The 20,744-nt window shown below is 38.6% G+C and overlaps 1 protein-coding gene across 5 annotated transcripts in view; it reads left to right on the top strand.

Annotated features, from left to right (window-relative positions):
* Nucleotides 1-20,744, top strand: part of pbrm1 (polybromo 1) — a 39,503-nt gene that overhangs the window by 136 nt on the left and 18,623 nt on the right. For 4 of the 5 annotated variants that reach the window (XM_067431356.1, XM_067431354.1, XM_067431355.1 and 1 more), the window contains exons 2-18: nt 1,418-1,563; nt 7,222-7,319; nt 7,887-8,034; nt 10,596-10,742; nt 10,855-10,965; nt 11,056-11,124; nt 11,212-11,310; nt 11,461-11,546; nt 11,761-11,852; nt 11,955-12,171; nt 12,245-12,386; nt 14,131-14,225; nt 14,372-14,651; nt 17,419-17,524; nt 18,550-19,189; nt 19,288-19,499; nt 20,180-20,365. In XM_067431356.1, the coding sequence (XP_067287457.1) occupies nt 1,426-1,563; nt 7,222-7,319; nt 7,887-8,034; nt 10,596-10,742; nt 10,855-10,965; nt 11,056-11,124; nt 11,212-11,310; nt 11,461-11,546; nt 11,761-11,852; nt 11,955-12,171; nt 12,245-12,386; nt 14,131-14,225; nt 14,372-14,651; nt 17,419-17,524; nt 18,550-19,189; nt 19,288-19,499; nt 20,180-20,365 (2,866 nt within the window). In that variant the 5' untranslated portion in view covers nt 1,418-1,425. The remainder of the gene's footprint in view (nt 1-1,417; nt 1,564-7,221; nt 7,320-7,886; nt 8,035-10,595; nt 10,743-10,854; nt 10,966-11,055; nt 11,125-11,211; nt 11,311-11,460; nt 11,547-11,760; nt 11,853-11,954; nt 12,172-12,244; nt 12,387-14,130; nt 14,226-14,371; nt 14,652-17,418; nt 17,525-18,549; nt 19,190-19,287; nt 19,500-20,179; nt 20,366-20,744) is intronic. The other variant, XM_067431353.1, reaches the window with a different exon arrangement.

The following is a 20,744-nucleotide window of genomic DNA, read 5'->3' as shown; positions in this document are numbered from 1 at the left end:
AGCTCGCGCGCTCTGTGTATTGTTTGCAATGTCTGCTGTCCATGCTATAATAAAACGCGAGCATCATCACGCAGAGTGTTGCATGGCCCAGTGCGTGCGCGCGTGTGTGTGTGTGCGCGCGCGTGTGTATGTATGTGTATGTCTTTGTTTTTATCCGCCTGTGCTGATGCATGTGTCACACGGGTTGCGTCTGCAGACACATAACGGTCCCACCTTCATCATCGTCATCATCATCCTCGCACTGCAAAACACTGTTGGACTGAATGTGATTATCAGACGTGATAATAAATGCATCTGTTCACGCATTGTCTCATAGCTGCACATCACTCATGTAGGAGAAGCTATTGTAATTACAGCATAATAAAAACCAGGTTTGTGCAGAAGTGTCTATTGATATGCAGCTCGTGAATACTCTCAAAAGTGTGAACGTCTTCCCTTATGGCACATGAATGTTTAGACGATCAGCTGCCAATAATTCTGTTAGTAAAAGGGAATTAACAACCATTAACAAGCTTTAGGATTTACTGCTAATTTTCTACTAAACAACAATTATCAATTAATTGTATTAAATACTTATTTAATTGCTTGTATTTAGGGCTGTATAATCGATTCATCACATCTAACATAAACGTCTGTACATAAAATATGTGTATACACACACACACACACACACACAGAGAGAGAGAGAGAGAGAGAGAGAGAGAGAGAGACTTTTGTTAGATGCGATTAATTGCAGTTAATCGATTTTACAGCCCTACTTGTAATACATACACTAATTCGAAAATAATTCCGATTTACAGAATTAACAATTGCCCTTAGTAAGCATTTTCCACATAGGTTACTGTATATTCAATTATAAAGATTAATGTAAATACTGTAATATATTTATAAATAAATAAGGAATGTCCATCAATTAGTGTAAGAAGTTTTCAGAATCTCTGCCATTTCGCTTATTGTTTTATTTATCTGTGGTGGCAACTAATGCTAGTTATCATTCTCTTTCTTAGCACAATATAATTATAGTAACTATTTTTTAAACTACGGCTACCATTTTTATATTAGTAAATGGTACTAACTAGAATTACCGTATTGTGGGATTACTGTTAATTCACGACAAAGCCAATTACAATACTGTATGTCTAGTTTTAATAAATTCAGCATTTTCATTTGATGACAGTTTTGGTAGAGAGCATATTCCCACAGTTGAATCGTATTGTATTGTTAGTAACTGTAGTGACTGGTGTTTTGGTGGAATAAGAGCAGCTCTTAATCACATAACTCTGGTATTAGATTACTAGTATTACTGTTCAACAACTTTACTTCAACAGCAATTTATAAAAGAATATTTAAGGAGCACTCAGTTTGATCTAAAATAAGCTTAAATTTGATTGAATATTGTGACATATCTTTTTTCTAGCTTTTACAATGGGCTCAAAGCGACGGAGAGCCACGTCTCCATCCAGCAGTGTGAGCGGAGGAGATTTTGAGGACAGCCAGACCACATCCATACCTTCAACCAGTCGGAAGAGGAGAAGAACCACAAACATCCCCACGGTTGATCCTGTAAGTTTAATACACTTTGTCTTGTTGTCAAGATACTGGAATTTCCAAGTTTGGTTTGATGCTTTCAAAAATATCGATGTTCGATACTGCCATATATACACCATTTAGGCATAACATTATGGCAGGTGAAGTGAGTAACACGGATTATCTCTTCATCACGGCTCCTGTTAGTGGGTGGGATATATTAGGCAACAAGTGAACATTTTGTCCTCAAAGTTGATGTGTTAGAAGCAGGAAAAATGGGCAAGTTTAAGGATGTGAGAGAATTTCACAAGGGCCAAATAGTGATGGCTAGATGATGGGTCAGAGCATCTCCAAAACTGCAGCTCTTGTGGGGTGTTCCCGGTCTGCAGTGGTCAGTAGCTATCAAAAGTGGTTCAAGGAAGGAACATTGGAGAACCGGCCACAGGGTCAGGGGCGGCCAAGGCTCATTGATGAACGTGGGGAGCGAAGGCTGGCTCGTGTGGTGCGATCAAACAGACGAGTTACTGGAGCTCAAATTGCTCAAGAAGTTAATGCTGGTTCTGATAGAAAGTGTATGAGGCTGCATAACCACAGACCAGTCAGGGTGCCCATGCTGACCCCTGTCCACCACTAAAAGCAGCAACAGTGGGCACATGAGCATAAGAACTACAAACAACTTACAGGACTTAAAGGATCTGCTGCTAACATTTTGGTGCCAGATATCACAGCACACCTTCAGGGGTCTAGTGGCTTCGACGGGACAGGGCTGTTTTGGCAGCAAAAGGGGGACCCACATAATATTAGAAAGGTGGACCTACTGTTATGCCTGGTCAGTGTATATACCTCCACACAGTTAATTTGTTTTTATCTCATATTTCTTTTATTTTAATTTGGGTAGTTTGGTTGCAATAGCTTACACACAGAACAGGGAGGATTTGTTTGAATCGAACTAAATTGACTAAATAAAATGTGAAGACTATCCAGAAATGCAGATTAATACTTACAATTAAAGTTACAAAAGTTATTCAGTCAAGATGTGCAAGTGATTTTCTATGTCTTTTGTTCAACTTGACAGACAGCAGCAGGTTTATTAGGCTGCTGTCACTTTAAAGGACCCTATTATACACCCCGCGCAATACAACGGGAGGCGCGACACAAATGCTATTTGATCGTTTCAGCCCAACGCAGTTATCATTTTCACGTCCAGCACCATGTTGTTTAAATAGCAAGTGCACTGGAGCTCATCTGTTTGCCCATGGGTGTGCTGCAGTGATGCATGGGTCAAAAACAACCGGCACCCGACCGACGTTTTCAGCTAACCCACCCGCAACTCGGACCGCAAAAGAGAAAATACTGTAATGGTACCCGACCCGCTTCCTGACACGCATTTTTTACAAGTAGTAAATGCTCTCTGGCATAATATCCATTAATCCAGCCTGTGGAGGAGAAATGTTTCGGGCCCTGACGTGTGCTCAGTGGTGTGGCGGCGAGAGCATCAGTTCAGGCGGCCCATCATTGTCCATTTCAGCTCTAAATGCATATTACTGATGAGCGCGATGTTTATGTTCGTATTACTGATGAGCGCAATGTTTATGTTCGTATTACTGATGAGCGCAATGTTTATGTTCATATTACTGATGAGCGCAATGTTTATGTTCATATTATTGATGAGCGCAATGTTTATGTTCGTATTGTTGATGAACGCGATGTTTATGTTCATATTATTGATGAACGCGATGTTTATGTTCATATTATTGATGAACGCGATGTTTATGTTCATATTATTGATGAGCGCGATGTTTATGTTCATATTATTGATGAACGTGATGTTTATGTTCATATTATTGATGAGTGCGATGTTTATGTTCATATTATTGATGAACGCGATGTTTATGTTCATATTATTGATGAACGCGATGTTTATGTTTGTATTGTTGATGAACGCGATGTTTATGTTCATATTATTGATGAACGCGATGTTTATGTTTGTATTGTTGATGAACGCGATGTTTATGTTCATATTATTGATGAACGCGATGTTTATGTTCATATTATTGATGAACGCGATGTTTATGTTCATATTATTGATGAACGCGATGTTTATGTTCATATTATTGATGAACGCGATGTTTATGTTCATTATTGATGAACGCGATGTTTATGTTCATATTGTTGATGAACGCGATGTTTATGATCATATTGTTGATGAACGCGATGTTTATGTTCATTATTGATGAACGCGATGTTTATGTTCATATTGTTGATGAACGCGATGTTTATGTTCATATTACTGATGAGCGCGATGTTTATGTTCATATTGTTGATGAACGCGATGTTTATGTTCATATTACTGATGAGCGCGATGTTTATGTTCATATTGTTGATGAACGCGATGTTTATGTTCATATTATTGATGAGCGCGATGTTTATGTTCATATTGTTGATGAACGCGATGTTTATGTTCATTATTGATGAACGCGATGTTTATGTTCATATTGTTGATGAACGCGATGTTTATGTTCATTATTGATGAACGCGATGTTTATGTTCATTATTGATGAACGTGATGTTTATGTTCATATTGTTGATGAACGTGATGTTTATGTTCATTATTGATAAACGCGATGTTTATGTTCATATTATTGATGAACGCGATGTTTATGGTCATATTATTGATGAACGCGATGTTTATGTTCATATTATTGATGAACGCGATGTTTATGTTCATTATTGATAAACGCGATGTTTATGTTCATATTATTGATGAACGCGATGTTTATGTTCATATTGTTGATGAACGCGATGTTTATGTTCATTATTGATGAACGCGATGTTTATGTTCATATTATTGATGAACGCGATGTTTATGTTCATATTGTTGATGAACGCGATGTTTATGTTCATTATTGATGAACGCGATGTTTATGTTCATATTGTTGATGAACGCGATGTTTATGTTCATTATTGATGAACGCGATGTTTATGTTCATATTGTTGATGAACGCGATGTTTATGTTCATTATTGATGAACGCGATGTTTATGTTCATTATTGATGAACGCGATGTTTATGTTCATATTGTTGATGAACGCGATGTTTATGTTCATTATTGATGAACGCGATGTTTATGTTCATTATTGATGAACGTGATGTTTATGTTCATATTGTTGATGAACGCGATGTTTATGTTCATTATTGATAAACGCGATGTTTATGTTCATATTATTGATGAACGCGATGTTTATGTTCATTATTGATAAACGCGATGTTTATGTTCATATTATTGATAAACGCGATGTTTATGTTCATATTATTGATGAACGCGATGTTTATGTTCATTATTGATAAACGTGATGTTTATGTTCATATTATTGATGAACGCGATGTTTATGGTCATATTATTGATAAACGCGATGTTTATGTTCATATTATTGATGAACGCGATGTTTATGTTCATTATTGATAAACGCGATGTTTATGTTCATATTATTGATGAACGCGATGTTTATGTTCATTATTGATGAACGCGATGTTTATGATCATATTATTGATGAACGCGATGTTTATGTTCATATTATTGATGAACGCAATGTTTATGTTCATTATTGATAAACGCGATGTTTATGTTCATATTATTGATGAACGCGATGTTTATGGTCATATTAATGCGTTATTGACCAACACAAACCTGCTTTAAAGTCAATAGCGCAGTATTTTTTGTGTTATAGGGTGTGTTAGTAATATGTGCTTCTATGCAGGTCCACAATGTGCGTACACTCTGCTTATTACACACATAGGGACACAGCAGCACACATAGATATTGTACAACCAAAAAAGAGACTATAGCCCCTTTCACACTGCGATTCCGGCAAATACAGGGATAATGCGACCCGGCATTTGTTCCCGGGCCGCTAGATTTGGTCCATTCACACTGCCAGCGAAATACCGTAATATGTGCGCTTTCACACACAACCCGGAACAGTCCCGGGTCGAGTTGACACGTGACATCCGGATGTGACGAATAATGTACGAGTTGAAAAAGATTGGCGCCAATCAGTGCGGATAGTAAGGAGCTCCGTGGTCTCGACTTGTGTCCAGTTTTCGCACATTTCTGCTTGTTTAATTTTAGTTTCTTTTGTATACGAACACTCTGCGTTTAAAACACCGACTAGCTCTTCTGGCACTGCAGGGTTGTATTATTGAAAAAACAAGCTCTAGGAGTCACACGATAACTACGTACACGTTGCGGCATTCGTTTTGGCATTTGTTCACACAGCGCTCGTCCCGGGTCGAACCCCGCAATGTTACTAGGTCCCCGACCCGGGTTCACTTCGGTATTCAATCCCGGGACCTGGTTGCTTTCACACAGAAGGCGACCCGGCAATGTTCCGGGAATATTGCGAGTCCGACGTGCAGTGTGAAAGGGGCTTAGGTAAAACCCTTTTGGGCCATGCGCCTGATGAGTTGACTGTTTTTCCGTTGTTAAACTAGCAAAAGTGGATCAGGCAACGCCCTAAGTGCACCTTCACTGTGCTCTTCATCTTCAAAAGATGTTTTTTTATCGCAACTGTTTATGTTCCAAAACTGACTGTTTTTATCTCAATACTTGGCAAGATGGGCATTTTGACATAATTTTGTGTGTATTAGACCATTTAAGTTGCCTAGAAATCTAGACGCACCCTAGCGGCAGCAAATCTAATTTGCGAGTGTCATCTAGCAACTCTCAATACCCTTCTGAGCTGTAAACGCCAAACTCTTGTCGGGCCAATCACATCGTGTATAGAGTCGGTGGGCAGGGCCATAATGACGACGGCCGAGTTGCGTTTGGGTGCTTCTAGTAAACACAGAAACTGGCGGACGGCGGTCTTTCGAATCCCTTTGACCACGACTCTGGAAGACTTGGAGTTGAGCTTTTCTCTGAGAAAAGAACAAAGAACGGCACTGAAGTCATTCTTAAAAAGGGAAGATGTGTTCAGAGTTTTGCCGACCGGATACGGCAAATGTTTAATCTGTCAACAAGCTCTGTTTCACCTTCGTTGCTCTGGTTGGTTGTAGCGCTATCCTATCGCGTGCAGAGAGAGTTTGAAAGACAAACCGTTTATCCCGCCCCTCACATTGAGCTGTCAATGGTGAGTTTCCAGACTAAACATCTTGATGTGGGTCTGGCTTGTCAGGCTACCATTTAAGTTCAATAAGCCACAAAAAATAAGTCAATTTGGTACTCGCGAGCTGTGTGAGAGTGTCACTTATTAGATCAGGGGTTTGCACACTTTTTGTGTGAACGCGAAATGTGAAACGTGGGAATGACTAAAATACAAACACTTTAACCGTAGCGAATGGGAGAAGTGAGTGGCAGGAGGCGGATGTGTGTGTTAGTTCACCGTTTGAGAGATGAGAGAGTAAATGCGCAGCTGGTATCAATACCGCAGAAGAGGAGTTTTGGAACCGTTTCAGATATTTCAGTATTGATACTTATCGAAATAGCTATAATTTGACCACACTATTCTTTAATGTCCCTGACTTCAATAACTGCATATTACATCTCTCATTCACAGCTGTCACATTTGATGTTTTAATTGCCTTTTCTGATCTGATCCGTCTCACAGAAGTGACTTCACAAACTGCTTTAGGAATATTGCAGATGTTGTTTGTTCTAGTCTAGTGTGTCATCGTGTCCCATCTTTTTTTCTTACAGATTGCTGTGTGTCATGAATTGTACAACACTATCAGAGACTATAAGGACGATCAGGGCAGGATGCTGTGTGAACTCTTCATCAGAGCACCAAAGAGAAGGTCAGTCACACATGAGAGATAGAACCAGTTATGCAGGTTTACTGTCATTTGCTGAAGATCTAAAACTTGGGGCCAGATTTGCTAACGACTTGTGCCAGCACAAAACTTCTACAGGTGTTCTACAAAAACTATTGTCAGGATTTACCAAAGACGTGCAGTGATAAATTAGTGTTGAAAAGGTATGGACAGTTATATTTGCAGCTGAACTTATTGCATATGTATTTGTAGGGGTTTCCATCTCAGACACAAAATGTATGTGAGGAGAGTATTTAAATTAATCACGCAAGCTGATTTACTAAGGTTTGCGCTAGTCAATTTACTGGTGTTTGAGCCCAAAAAAAGCATGTCTTAAAGCAGATAATAACGGGTCTGTTGGTCATTATGGAAATGGTCCGGCTGCGATTGGGTTCTTTAACGTGTGTGTGTCTTCAGTAGATCACACACAGAACTTTCCACTCCCATCTGCGCTTTTATGGAATTGCTAATTTGCCCTCTTTCGTAAATCTGGCCCTAAAACTTAAACCGTTTTAACATCACAGTGGATAAGACATGAATGCTTCCCTACAGGAACCAGCCGGATTACTATGATGTGGTGTCGCAGCCCATTGACATGATGAAGATCCAGCAGAAGCTGAAGATGGAGGAGTATGATGACGTTGAGCAGCTCACAGCTGACTTTCAGCTCTTATTCAACAATGCCAAGACATACTACAAAGTGCGTATATATCTTACACTACCGGTCAAAAGTCTCTCATGTTTATTATGGCTGCATCAATAAATTACTAACAGTAATATTGTAAAATATTAACTTAAAATACAATATTCAGTGTGTCTCATGCTGATTTGCTGCCTAATTATTATTGGTGCATTATTGTCATTATTATAACAGTTCTTACTATCCATGTTGAAAACAGTGCTGCTTCATATTTTTGTGGAAACTGTGATATATATATTTTTTAAATTCTTTGTTTAATAGAAAATGCCAAAGAACAGCCTTTATTTAAAAAATTTAACCTTTTGTAAAATTATTAATGTATTTATTAGGGATGCCATAACACTCAATATAATATTGAACCGTTCGGTACGGCATTCACGGTTCAATGCATGCTTGTGAATTGCATTTTTATTTATTTATTATTATTTCCATTTCTCTCTGTTTGAAATATTTCTCTCAGTTTATTTCAGCTCTTTCTGAGTGTGTCTGTCAGTCTACACGCTGATATGAGCAAATATCCAATCATATGCACTAAAGTTAGGGGGTGTTTAGCCGCGTTTTAAAGCCTTGCCGGTTAAACATTTCATTCGTCTGCTTATGCACAGTTTTGTGTTGAGCGCGCGCACTAAAAGCCTGTCAAACACACGTGATCACTGGACTAAATAGTCTTACTGCGCTAATACTGTCAAATACACACAAGGTTAACATAAATAAACACAGTCGGTTATGTCTAAAGTGAAAGTAAAATCTGTGTGTGTGTGTGTGTGTGTGTGTGTGTGTGTGTGTGTGTGTGTGTGTGTGTGTGTGTGTGTGTGTGTGTGTGTGTGTGTGTGTGTGTGTGTGTGTGTGTTTATGAGATGTGAGCAGGTCTTTAATTGACAGCAGCACAGCCTATCCTTAAAGGGACAGCTCACCTCTAAAATTCTGTTAATAAAAAAACAAAATACTTTTAATACAGTAGCTTTTAATCAATGTTGTATCTTGAAGACTATGTAGTTTTAATTTTAGCCTACATTTATTTATTCAAATTCATACTTAAATGCTACAGTACATCTCTGAGCTGTACTACTGTAAATCTTTATATATATATATATATATATATATATATATATATATATATATATATATATATATATATATATATATATATATATATTAGGGCCGGGACTTTAACGCGTTAATTAAGATGAATTAATTACGTGACTTTAACGCGTTAATTAATTACGCAAAAAAAAAAAAAAAATTAACCACACTTATTTTGTTTCGACGTACCGATTATACTGGAACACCAACTAGCGCTCCGGAGTCAGGACAACAACAAACCACAGTGAACATGAACGAAGAAACTGATGAGACCGCTTTGCTTGGCCCCGTGGATGGGAAATTTTGTTTTAAAAAACGAAAGAATGGAAGCGTCGTCAAGAGCACGGCTGTGTGCAAGCTATACAACAAGGAATTTGCGTATCACCGCAGCACATCGAGACTCAAATATAACAAATATGCTTTTGCTAAACTTAATGGCAAACATTGCGCTGGTCTGCTGGACTGAAATAAATAAACTATATTTTGTTGATTAAGCTTATGTATTCAGTCATTATTCAATGGTATACTAAAAATACATGTGAAAAATTACTTCTCATTGTTCTCAGGTCAAATATTTATATGCAGTTAAAATGCGATTAATTTCGATTAATTAATTACAAAGCCTCTAATTAATTAGATTTTTTTTTTTAATCGAGTCCCGGCCCTAATATATATATATAATACAATAGGATTGTGTACAAGGTTTTTTTAAAGTAAAATTTTAAGTTTAAGTAAGGGGTTTCAAGTCTTTTAAGTAAAATAAAGAAAGAGTATTGCAATAAAACATTTTCTCCTTAACTCTTTCTGTTCCTGTCACCTAAGAATAGAATAGCAAAAAAAACAAACCGAACTGAACCAAACTGAACCGAATCGTAAACCGTAGTTAAAAACCGAGGTATGTATTGAACCGTGGACTAACTGTATTGTTGCATCCCCAGTATTTACTGTCACTTTTGATCAATTTAATGCATCCTTGCTTAATAAAAATATGAAAACTTACCGGTTTTCACCAAAATAATGATAATATGAAAAAAAATTTTTTTTAAATTGAGCAGCATATCAGCATATTAGAAGGATTTCTGAAGGATCATGTGACACCGAAGACTGAAGTAATGATGCTGAAAATACAGCTTTGATCACAGGAATAAATTATATTTTAAAATATATTCAAATAAAAAAACTTATTTTAAATTGTAATACTATTTCTGTATTTTTGTTCAAATAAATGCAGCTTTGGTGACTTTAAAAACATTTAATCTAAATCATTTTAAACTTTTGATCGCTTTTATATTAAATGTATTTCTATTTAGTTTCAATTATTGTGTCATAAATAGGTTTGAAAATATGAGATTGAAATATTGATGTTCATTGTATGATTGCTTTAGATCTACCAAATCGTTCAAATAAAAAATTCACAAATAAATTAATAAATTAATAAATACAAATCAAAATACACTGAAACCTCTTTTCCTGTGCAGCCAGAAACCCCGGAGTTCAGAGCGGCTTGTAAACTGTGGGATCTGTACATTCGCACCAAAAATGAGTTTGTGCAGCGAGGGGACTATGATGAAGATGATGACGATGACGACACACAGGAAAACCCTGGAGGGGCCACAGAGGAGGAGGTCAGGGGTCACAGATCCTGACGCTCATGTTGTATCTGGCACCAGAGAGGATTTGGGCCTATATATCACATGTGTGCAGACTAATTCACTGTGGTTTGTTTTGTTTGTGCAGTCTATCTCGAGCCTAAAGGAAGTTCTGGGGCAGCTTCTGGACGCTGCGCTGACTTACACAGAACATGGCCGTCTCATTAGTGAACTTTTCCAGAGACTTCCCTCTAAAGTGGTAGTTGCCTCAGTTTCTTTTGAGTACATACACAAACATATCATATTATTACTATTATTATTATTTAAACATTTAAACATTCTTTTTTAGCAATATCCAGATTATTATGCTATTATTAAAGAACCAATAGATCTGAAGACCATTGCGCACCGAATACAGGTATCTTATTATTTTAATCACATTCTATTACAGCTTATCACCATTTATCATCGATGCACACTGAACTTTATGTCTTTTTTCCTCTAGATGTGCTACTATAAAAGTGTAAACCATATGGCTAAAGACATTGACTTGCTAGTCAAAAATGCCAAAACCTACAATGAGCCCGGATCACAAGTGTTTAAAGTAATGTGTCACAGAAATTATGTTTATATTTGTATACAATTGATATGATATCTTAAACTTGCACTGATTAGCATGTTGTCATTTTTATATATATGTATAATGCCATATATGTATATACAGTACATCAAATGTAAATTCATGAATTTCCAGGATGCAAACACCATCAAAAAGATCTTTGCACAGAGAAAACTGGAGCTTGAACATGCTGAACCAGTTAAAAGTAGCATTAGGATCAGGTACGTTATGTTATGGTTTACATATTATCATAACATACTTTATTAGTTGTTATTTTAGCTTAGTATATATAGAATAGAATAATTGGTAACACTCTACAATAAGGTTTTCATTAGTTAACTACATTAGTGTACATGAACTAATAATGAACTGCACTTCACTGTAAAAAAAAATAAAAAAAGATTGTATTGTTTTTGCTCTGGTGTTTGTGAACAGGAACAGAAGGTTTGCACAAGGAGACAGACTGTCCTCCATCACTACTGCTCTACAGTACGGCTCAGAGAGTGAAGAGGATGCCATACTAACTGGTACTACTGTTAAACACATCAGTATATTATGTTATAATTTGTATTAATGTCTCATAATTGTCATTTATACACTAATCAGATGACTGTTTCCATCTTCTTAAGGCTCTGTTCATTACGATGAAAACGAGTCAGAGGCCGAGAGCCTCCACTCCAGCATGGACATTGGCAACCCCATCTTCCAGATGTACGAGGCAGTGCGGGGCGGCAGAAACAACCAGGGGCAGCTCCTAGCCGAGCCCTTCTTTCAGCTACCGTCCAGGAAAGACTACCCCGACTACTTCCATCAAATCAGCCATCCGATCTCCCTCCAGCAGATAAGGTGCAGTAGAACAGCATCGCTGCATGTGCTTCAGTTTTAAACAGATGACGACAGGTATTTTATCTCTCCTCAGGAGTAAGATGAAGAACAATGAGTATGAAAGTGTGGAACAGATAGATACAGACCTCAACCTGATGTTTGAGAACGCGAAGCGCTACAACGCTCCCAACTCTCAACTCTACAAGCGCGTGCTAAAGTTGCAGCATATATTGCAGGTAATATACTGTAAATCCATTCCATTTAGTGGCATATTATACATTACTTCCCCTGCCCATGATTAAAGGGGTAGTTTACCCCAAAATTAAGATTCTGTCATTAATTCCTCACCCTCATGTCGATCCTAAACCGTAAGACCTTATGATAGGTACACAATAATCAGGCTGATTTTGGGCCGATTTCCCCCCCTTCCGACAATCCTAGCTCTGTCCTGATTATCTTGATGGTTCTGAAGATGATCTTATCAGATTTTCCTGTGGAGTGAAGTATGTTAAGAGTGTCTAAACCTGTTCGGAAGAACGTCGGAGCCGTCCTGATCGCAAATCGTAAATATTCAACATGTTCTTGTAAATATTCATCTAGTTGATTTGTGGCAACAGCACGAATGTTCATACAACGTGTCATGTAAAAACTACCATAATAGACTGAAGAAGGAGAAGAGTTGGTCAGAAATAGCGTCTGCAGTGGATGTACCAGGTAGCTATAGCAACAGAGTAGATTTAGTTTGTTTGTGTGTGTGTGTGTACTGGTTTGACTTACATTACGAGGATCCTATTTATTGAAACTTAGACTATAAAAACATATATTTAAAGTTTATTTAATAACGCAATTTCAAACAGAATAATATACATTGTCCAAGAGACACCTGAGAACAACAATTATTAAAAAAACATAGCAGTGTGAATTTAAAATATTTTTTTACCATTACTTATCTCTAGCTCACTCTGTAACATGTACAGACCACGTCCCCGCCGTCTCCACGACTTCACCCAAACCCTTTTATTTTTTCTGTGTGAATTTTCTGTGAAAATCATTCCAAACTCTATCACAATTTCTTCCTGCATATCATCCGCCATTCTTATTCTGAAGTCTCGCGAGATTTCCTGTGTTTACAGTCGGGACTCTGGTTGAAAATCTGTTTGTGCTGTCTTTGTCTCATCATTGCACACTACACAATATAGGAGCAAAACGGTTAAATCTAGGATTATTTGTCCTCATGTTTGTGGTCTATCACATTTTGAAAATCTTAGATGTAAAAAATATTTTGGTGTGTACCCAGCATTGGTTTATCTTTATCTTCAGAACACAAATGAAGATGTTTTTGATGAAATCTGAGAGCTCTCGGACCCCTTCAGACAGCTTTTTAATGAACACTTTCAAGGCCCAGAAAGCCAGTAAAGATGTTCAAATAGTCCATGTGACTCCAGTTGTTCAACCTTAATTTTATAAAGCATCAAGAACACTTTTTGTGCACAAAAACAAACAAAAATAACGACTTTATTCAACAATTTTGGTCTAGCCTGTGTCAGTCTCAGCCTGCACTGTTTCTGTTGTAAACCTTAGTTCTCTCAAGATCTACGGCAGCCGATGCCGTTCACGTGAGCACCACGACGCAGCGTAGGAACGAAATTGTTTAATAAAGTCGTTATTTTTGTTAGTTAACATTTGACATTGATTTCATAGGTTTAGTGCTTGAGATAAGCACGTTTTCATAATGTTGAGTGTTTTTTTATGATAGGCTAAATAGAATAAACCAGGAGACTAGATGAGGGAAATGAAGCCATGCATATGAGTTGACATTTTCTTGATTTGTGAAATAATCGTGATTATCAGTTTAAGCATTATCATGCAGCCCTAAAACAATCAACACTTCCAGAGAGAAAAACCTGAACCGTTCACAGCCAGAAAGAATCGAAATGCTTTTTGTCTTTACATTATGTTTGGGTTTACGTGGGTCTTCAGATGAAGAGGAAGGAACTGATGAGGAGAGTTGATGAAGATGGTGACAGTATGCTCTCATCCACTCTTTCTGATGGCGGCAGCATCAAGCGCAAAAGGTACATTTACAGCATTAGTAAACCCCTGGTAGTATAAGTTTGCCACTTATGGCACTACACGGTTGAGTACATGGTGTATAGTCTTAAACATTCATGCTTTGCAAGGGTGGCAGTTGTTTTAGGCCTTAATGTATCACCTCTTGCAGCCATAAGAAGAACACAAAGAAAAACCGCATGAAGGCTCTGTACGCAGCTGTGGCAGAAACTCGGGAGATGGGCACAGGACGGAGACTCTGCGACCTCTTCATGGTCAAGCCCTCAAAAAAAGACTACCCAGACTACTACAAGATTATACTGGAACCAATGGACCTGAGGACCATAGACCACAACATCCGCTCCGACAGATACCCCAGTGAGGACTCCATGATGGAGGACATGAAGCTGATGTTCCGTAATGCACGTCACTACAATGAAGAAGGCTCACAAGTGAGTTTAAGGGTCACTGATAAGCTTGGAAAGACCGTACAGAACAGGGGTGCCCAATCCTGTTCCTGGAGATCTAATCAAACCAGAACCTGAACCAGCTAACTGAGATCTTCAGGAGCACTTGATAAGTACAGACAGGTGTGTTGAGAGTGTGTGTTAAGCTGCGTTCCAGACGAGGTTGGACGTGGGAATATCCCAAATTAAATGTCCCACTTCAGACCTCAGTGAATTTCAGGCAATCAGACGTTACGGTCACATGCTGACCACTTGATGTTGCCATGACACAACAGGAGCGCATTGTATTTTTGTGTCAATTATGGATAAAAAGAAAAAAAGTTTTTATTATTACACAAACTTAAAGGTTAGTTTACCCAAAAAGGAAGAATGCCCTTGATTTACTCACCCTCAAGACATCCTAGATGTATACAACTTTCTTCTTTCTGATGAATACCGTTGGAGATATATTAAATAATGATCTGGCTTGTCCAAGCTTTATAATGGCAGTGAATAGATAATGAAATTTTGAAGCCCAAAAAAGTGCATCCATCCGGCATAAAAGATATCCACACGCCTCCGGGGGTCAATACAGTCAACACGTTGACTTACAAAAGAGTAACCCCTGACTAGATTTAGGAGTAGTGAGAGCTTTGACGTCTCAAATAACAAACGTAAGCTCCTTTTCTTATAATTTCTCTTTTTAAAAATTCTCATTTAAACTTCTAATTCATGACCGGTGTTTTGTTTTGCTCTATCCTCTGCGCTTTCCATGCTGGTCAGTACGTCAGTTCAAGGGTTACTCTTTCGCTGTAGTCAGTGACTGCGTACGGCCATCTGCTGGAAGCTAGTTATTTTAGTTTATAAAGTTTTAAATTTGGATATGTTTCTCACTCAAATGCATCACTTCAGTTCAGAAGGACTTTATTGACCCCGGATCTGTGTGGATATATTATATGATGGATGGATGTGGTTTTTTGGGCTTCAAAATATTATGCTCCATTCACTGCCATTATAAAGCTTGGAAGAGCCAGGATATTTGCAGTGCCTTGCGAAAATATTCGGCCCCCTTGAACTTTGCGACTTTGCCATATTTCAGGCTTCAAACATAATGATATGAAACCAATTTTTTGTGAAGAATCAACAACAAGTGGGACACAATCATGAAGTGGAATGTATTGGATATTTCAAACTTTTTTAACAACTCAAAAACTGAAAAATTGGGCGTGCAAAATTATTCGACCCCCTTAAGTTAATACTTTGTAGTGCCACTTTTTGCTGCGATTACAGCTGTAAGTCGCTTGGGGTAAGTCTCTATCAGTTTTGCACATCGAGAGACTCAAAATGTTGCCCATTCCTCCTGCAGAACAGCTCGAGCTCAGTGAGGTTGGATGGAGAGCGTTTGTGAACAGCAGTTTTCAGTTCTTTCCACAGATTCTCGATTGGATTCAGGTCTGGACTTTGACTTGGCCATTCTAACACCTGGATATGTTTATTTTTCAACCATTCCATTGTAGATTTTGCTTTATGTTTTGGATCATTGTCTTGTTGGAAGACTAATCTCCGTCCCAGTCTCAGGTCTTTTGCAGACTCCATCAGGTTTTCTTCCAGAATGGTCCTGTATTTGGCTCTATCCATCTTCCCATCAATATTAACCATCTTCCCTGTCCCCTGCTGAAGAAAAGCAGGCCCAAACCATGATGCTGGCCAGATTTGTGCAGTATACGACCGATTGTTGTCCTTTGGACAGTCTCTCCCACCTCAGCTGTAGATCTCTGCAGTTCCTCCAGAGTGATCATGGGCCTCTTGGCTGCATCTCTGATCAGTCTTCTCCTTGTATGAGCTGAAAGTTTAGAGGGACGGCCAGGTCTTGGTAGATTTGCAGTGGTCTGATACTCCTTCCATTTCAATATTATCGCTTGCACAGTGCTCCTTGGGATGTTTAAAGCTTGGGAAATCTTTTTGTATCCAAATCCGGCTTTAAACTTCTCCACAACAGTATCTCGGACCTGCCTGATGTGTTCCTATAAACGGACCTCTGAGACCATCACAGTGCAGGTGCATTTATACGGAGACTTGATTACACACAGGTGGATTCTATTTATCATCATTAGTCATTTAGGTCAACATTGGATCATTCAGAGATCCTCACTGAACTTCTGGAGAGAGTTTGCTGCACTGAAAGTAAAGGGGCCGAATAATTTTGCACGCCCAATTTTTCAGTTTTTGATTTGTTAAGAAAGTTTGAAATATCCAGTAAATTTCGTTCCACTTCATGATTGTGTCCCACTTGTTGTTGATTCTTCACAAAAAATTACAGTTTCATATCATTATGTTTGAAGCCTGAAATGTGGCAAAAGGTCGCAAAGTTCAAGGGGGTCGAATACTTTCACAAGGCACTGTATACAGTCCTCATATAACTCCCAACTGTATTCATCTGATAGAAGAATGTCATATACACCTAGAATGGCTTGAGGGTGAGTAAATCATGGGTTAATTCTTTTGTAATTTTTGGGTGAACTTAATGTTATGCTCATTGGAATCATTGGAGGTTAGGGGTGGTCCATGAACCCTGAGTTCACAGGTCGCATGTCTGACTTTGAGTGGCGTTCCAGATATTATTTCCAAGAACGAGGTGGGAAAAAATCCAATTTCAGTGCTGTCTGGAAAGCAGCAGTATATCTCTAGGAACAGGATTGTGCACCCCTGGTATAGCTTTCTGGAGAATTGCTCTGCTGCTTCATGACTAGCTTGTTATTTGGTTTGACTCTAGGTTTACAATGATGCCAACATTCTGGAGAAGATATTAAGAGAAAAACGAAGGGAACTGGGACCACCGCCGGATGACGATGATATCGTTTCACCGAAGCTGAAAATTAGTATGTTTAGAAAGCAGTTTTTTATCAGATAAAACACAATTTGAAAACCAGGAGACAAAAATGGATACAGGCAATTGAGCGCAACATGTCATATTACTCTGAGATCTACGCCTACTGGAGGGGAACATATTTGGCGACAGGATATGCTAAAATATTATATATATGTATAAAACCGACATTTGGATATTTGACTTATCAGTGAAAAAAATGTTTACTGCACACGAATTGTGTCAGGATCCCACAATTTACTCATTCTTACTGCTGATGTCTAGAGTCTTGTTGCCTGTATCCACGTTTGTCTTCTTAAACACTCATTTTGTGGGGTCAACAGCTTATAAAAACTTAGTTCTAGGTTTTTTAGCTTGTTTGCTGTACACCTTGTCACAAACCAGCTTTAATACATTGTTCTGTTTTTTGTTATAAATCAGAAATGACAAGGAGGCCTCTTCACGCAATACAAAGTCAATGGAGATGGTTGGATTGCCCCCGGTGTGGGCGTGGCCTAAATGTGCTCTGTCTCTATGTTATCATTATCATGTAATCTACCAGTGTTGGTTACGTCGCTTCACTGGCATTCGCAAATCCCCTCCCGTGGCCTCATGGGATAGTAAAGTGTTCATCGTACTCACACTTCAGAATCTCGTCAGAATTTTTAGGTCATACGGGTACTTTATGCCTACTCTTTTATGAGTGCTGTGAATTTGAACATTCTTCTTTTCAGTTTTTCGCCTACTATAAAGTAGGGATGTATGCGGTTTTGGATGCAGCAAATATCCTGCTTTTTATAGGTAGTTCCACCCCAAACTCATGCCATTTGTTGAATTGGACCACACAAACAAAGAGTCACAATATTCAAACCTGTCAACCTTCAAATATTTGTAGTTGTTGTAGTTTGGGTCAAAGTATTTTAACATAAGAAATTCTTACTTTAAACTCTTATTTTTGGAGTGCAGTCTCAGTAGTTGTGGATTTCTCCAACCCTCTTAGGGGAAGCTATAACTGACCATGTGCCACTGTCTTTCTAGGAAAAAGTGGCATCTCTCCGAAAAAGTCAAAATACCTGACCCCTCTGCAACAGAAACTCAATGAGCTCTATGAAGCAGTGAAGAACTACACAGACAAGCGCGGACGGCGCCTCAGCACAATCTTCCTCCGTCTTCCATCCCGTGCTGAGCTTCCAGACTACTATGTTGCCATCAAGAAACCCATAGACATGGAGAAGGTCAAGAGCCACATGCTGGCCAACAAGTACCAGGATGTTGATGCTCTGGTGGAAGACTTGGTCTTGATGTTCAACAACGCTTGCACCTACAACGAACCTGAATCGCTGATCTACAAAGATGCATTGGTGCTTCACAAAGTGCTTTTGGAGACTAGGAGAGACTTGGAGGGAGGTGACGACGCTCATGTCCCAGATGTTGCACGGCTCATCCAGGAGCTCATTCGCAATCTTTTCGTCTCAGTGCTTGGCCACCAGGACGACGAAGGCCGTTGCTATAGTGACTCACTGGCGGAGATTCCAGCTGTTGATCCCAATAATTCAGATAAGACTCCACTGAACTTTGAGATCATCAGAGCTAAGGTGGATAAGGGCCGTTACAAGAGATTAGATGTGTTCCAGGACCATATGTTTGAAGTTTTGGAGAAAGCCAGACGTCTACACAGGTGATGCTCTTCTTTTACTCATTCTGTCTTGGGGCTTTTGTGCCTGGGGAGGTAAAGAGTTGGTTTGCACGATACCAAATGTTTACATTGTGTCGTAGGACGGACTCTGAGATCTTTGAGGACTCTGTGGAGCTCCAGCAGTTCTTCATCCGGATCAGAGATGAGCTGTGTAAGAACGGAGAGATTCTGCTGACGCCCGCCCTCAGTTACACCACTAAACACCTGCACAGCGACGTGGAGAAAGAGAAGAAAGAGAAGCTGCCTAAAGAATATGAGGAGGATAAACTCAAGAGAGAAGAAGAGAAAAAAGGTACTGTTCCTTGAGGATTCTGCCCAGTTTTTAAATCAGATTATGTATTCAAAAAACCGTAATAAAATGCAATTCATGCAACTCATGTTTAATTAAAAAAATGTATATATATATATATATATATATATATATATATATATATACATACATACATACATATATACATATATATATGCCAAATCGAGGCCATGTGGTTTAAAAAGACAATATGAGATACAAATTACACAGAACATTTTGAATCATAACTTTAAAATCACAAATATTTATTATGAATTAATATTTTATATTTATTAAAAAATGACATAATATTTTGATATTTTAAAAAAATACCTTGAAAAGGGTATTTTTTGATAATATTGATGTGCACATTCATTAAGAAAAATATTATGTCATTGTTTTATACAACACATTTTCATTCACTTTTTGATCTATTTAACCACTAAACACTAAAACACTAAAATTGATTTAAACCACAATCCATAATCAAAAAGGATAAATATTTAGACTTAATCAGCTTTCACAATTTTGGTAGCGACTGTTTTATTCTATACACACAAAACAATCATGTAGGTGAACTCTCCTGTGTTCAGATACAGTCTTGCCCCCTAAAATTTACACTGCATAATTGTTAAGTTTTGTGGTGTAGATGGTTTGATTAATCTTTTCACATTGATCTGCAGAGGCTGAGAAGAGCGAGGACACAGCAGGTGGCGGATGGCAGGGAGTCCTTCAGCGCAACTACAGCCAGGACTGCAGCTTCAAGGACAACATGTACCATGTGGGAGACTATGTTTATGTAGAGCCCACAGAGACAAACCTGCAGCCGCACATCGTCTGCATAGAGCGCCTCTGGCAGGACGATGCAGGTATTACATTCATAAATCATTAAATAGATGCTGTCAACATATACACCGATCAGACATAACATTATGACAGGGGAAGTGAGTAACACTGATTATCTCTTCATCACGGCACCTGTTAGTGGGTGGGATATATTAGGCAGCAAGTGAACATTTTGTCCTCAAAGTTGATGTGTTAGAAGCAGGAAAAATGGGCAAGCATAAGGATTTGAATGTGTTTGACAAGCGCCAACTTTTGATGGCTAGATGACTGGGTCAGAGCATCTTCAAAACTGCAGCTCTTGTGGGCTGTTCCCGGTCTGCAGTGGTCAGTATCTGTCAAAAGTGGTTCAAGGAAGGAACAGTGGTGAACCAGCCACAGGGTCATGGGCGGCCAAGACTCATT

This window comes from Pseudorasbora parva, chromosome 22 (genome assembly GCF_024679245.1).
Source record: "Pseudorasbora parva isolate DD20220531a chromosome 22, ASM2467924v1, whole genome shotgun sequence".
NCBI lineage: Eukaryota > Metazoa > Chordata > Actinopteri > Cypriniformes > Gobionidae > Pseudorasbora > Pseudorasbora parva.
This window is presented reverse-complemented; position numbering and strand designations above follow the sequence as displayed.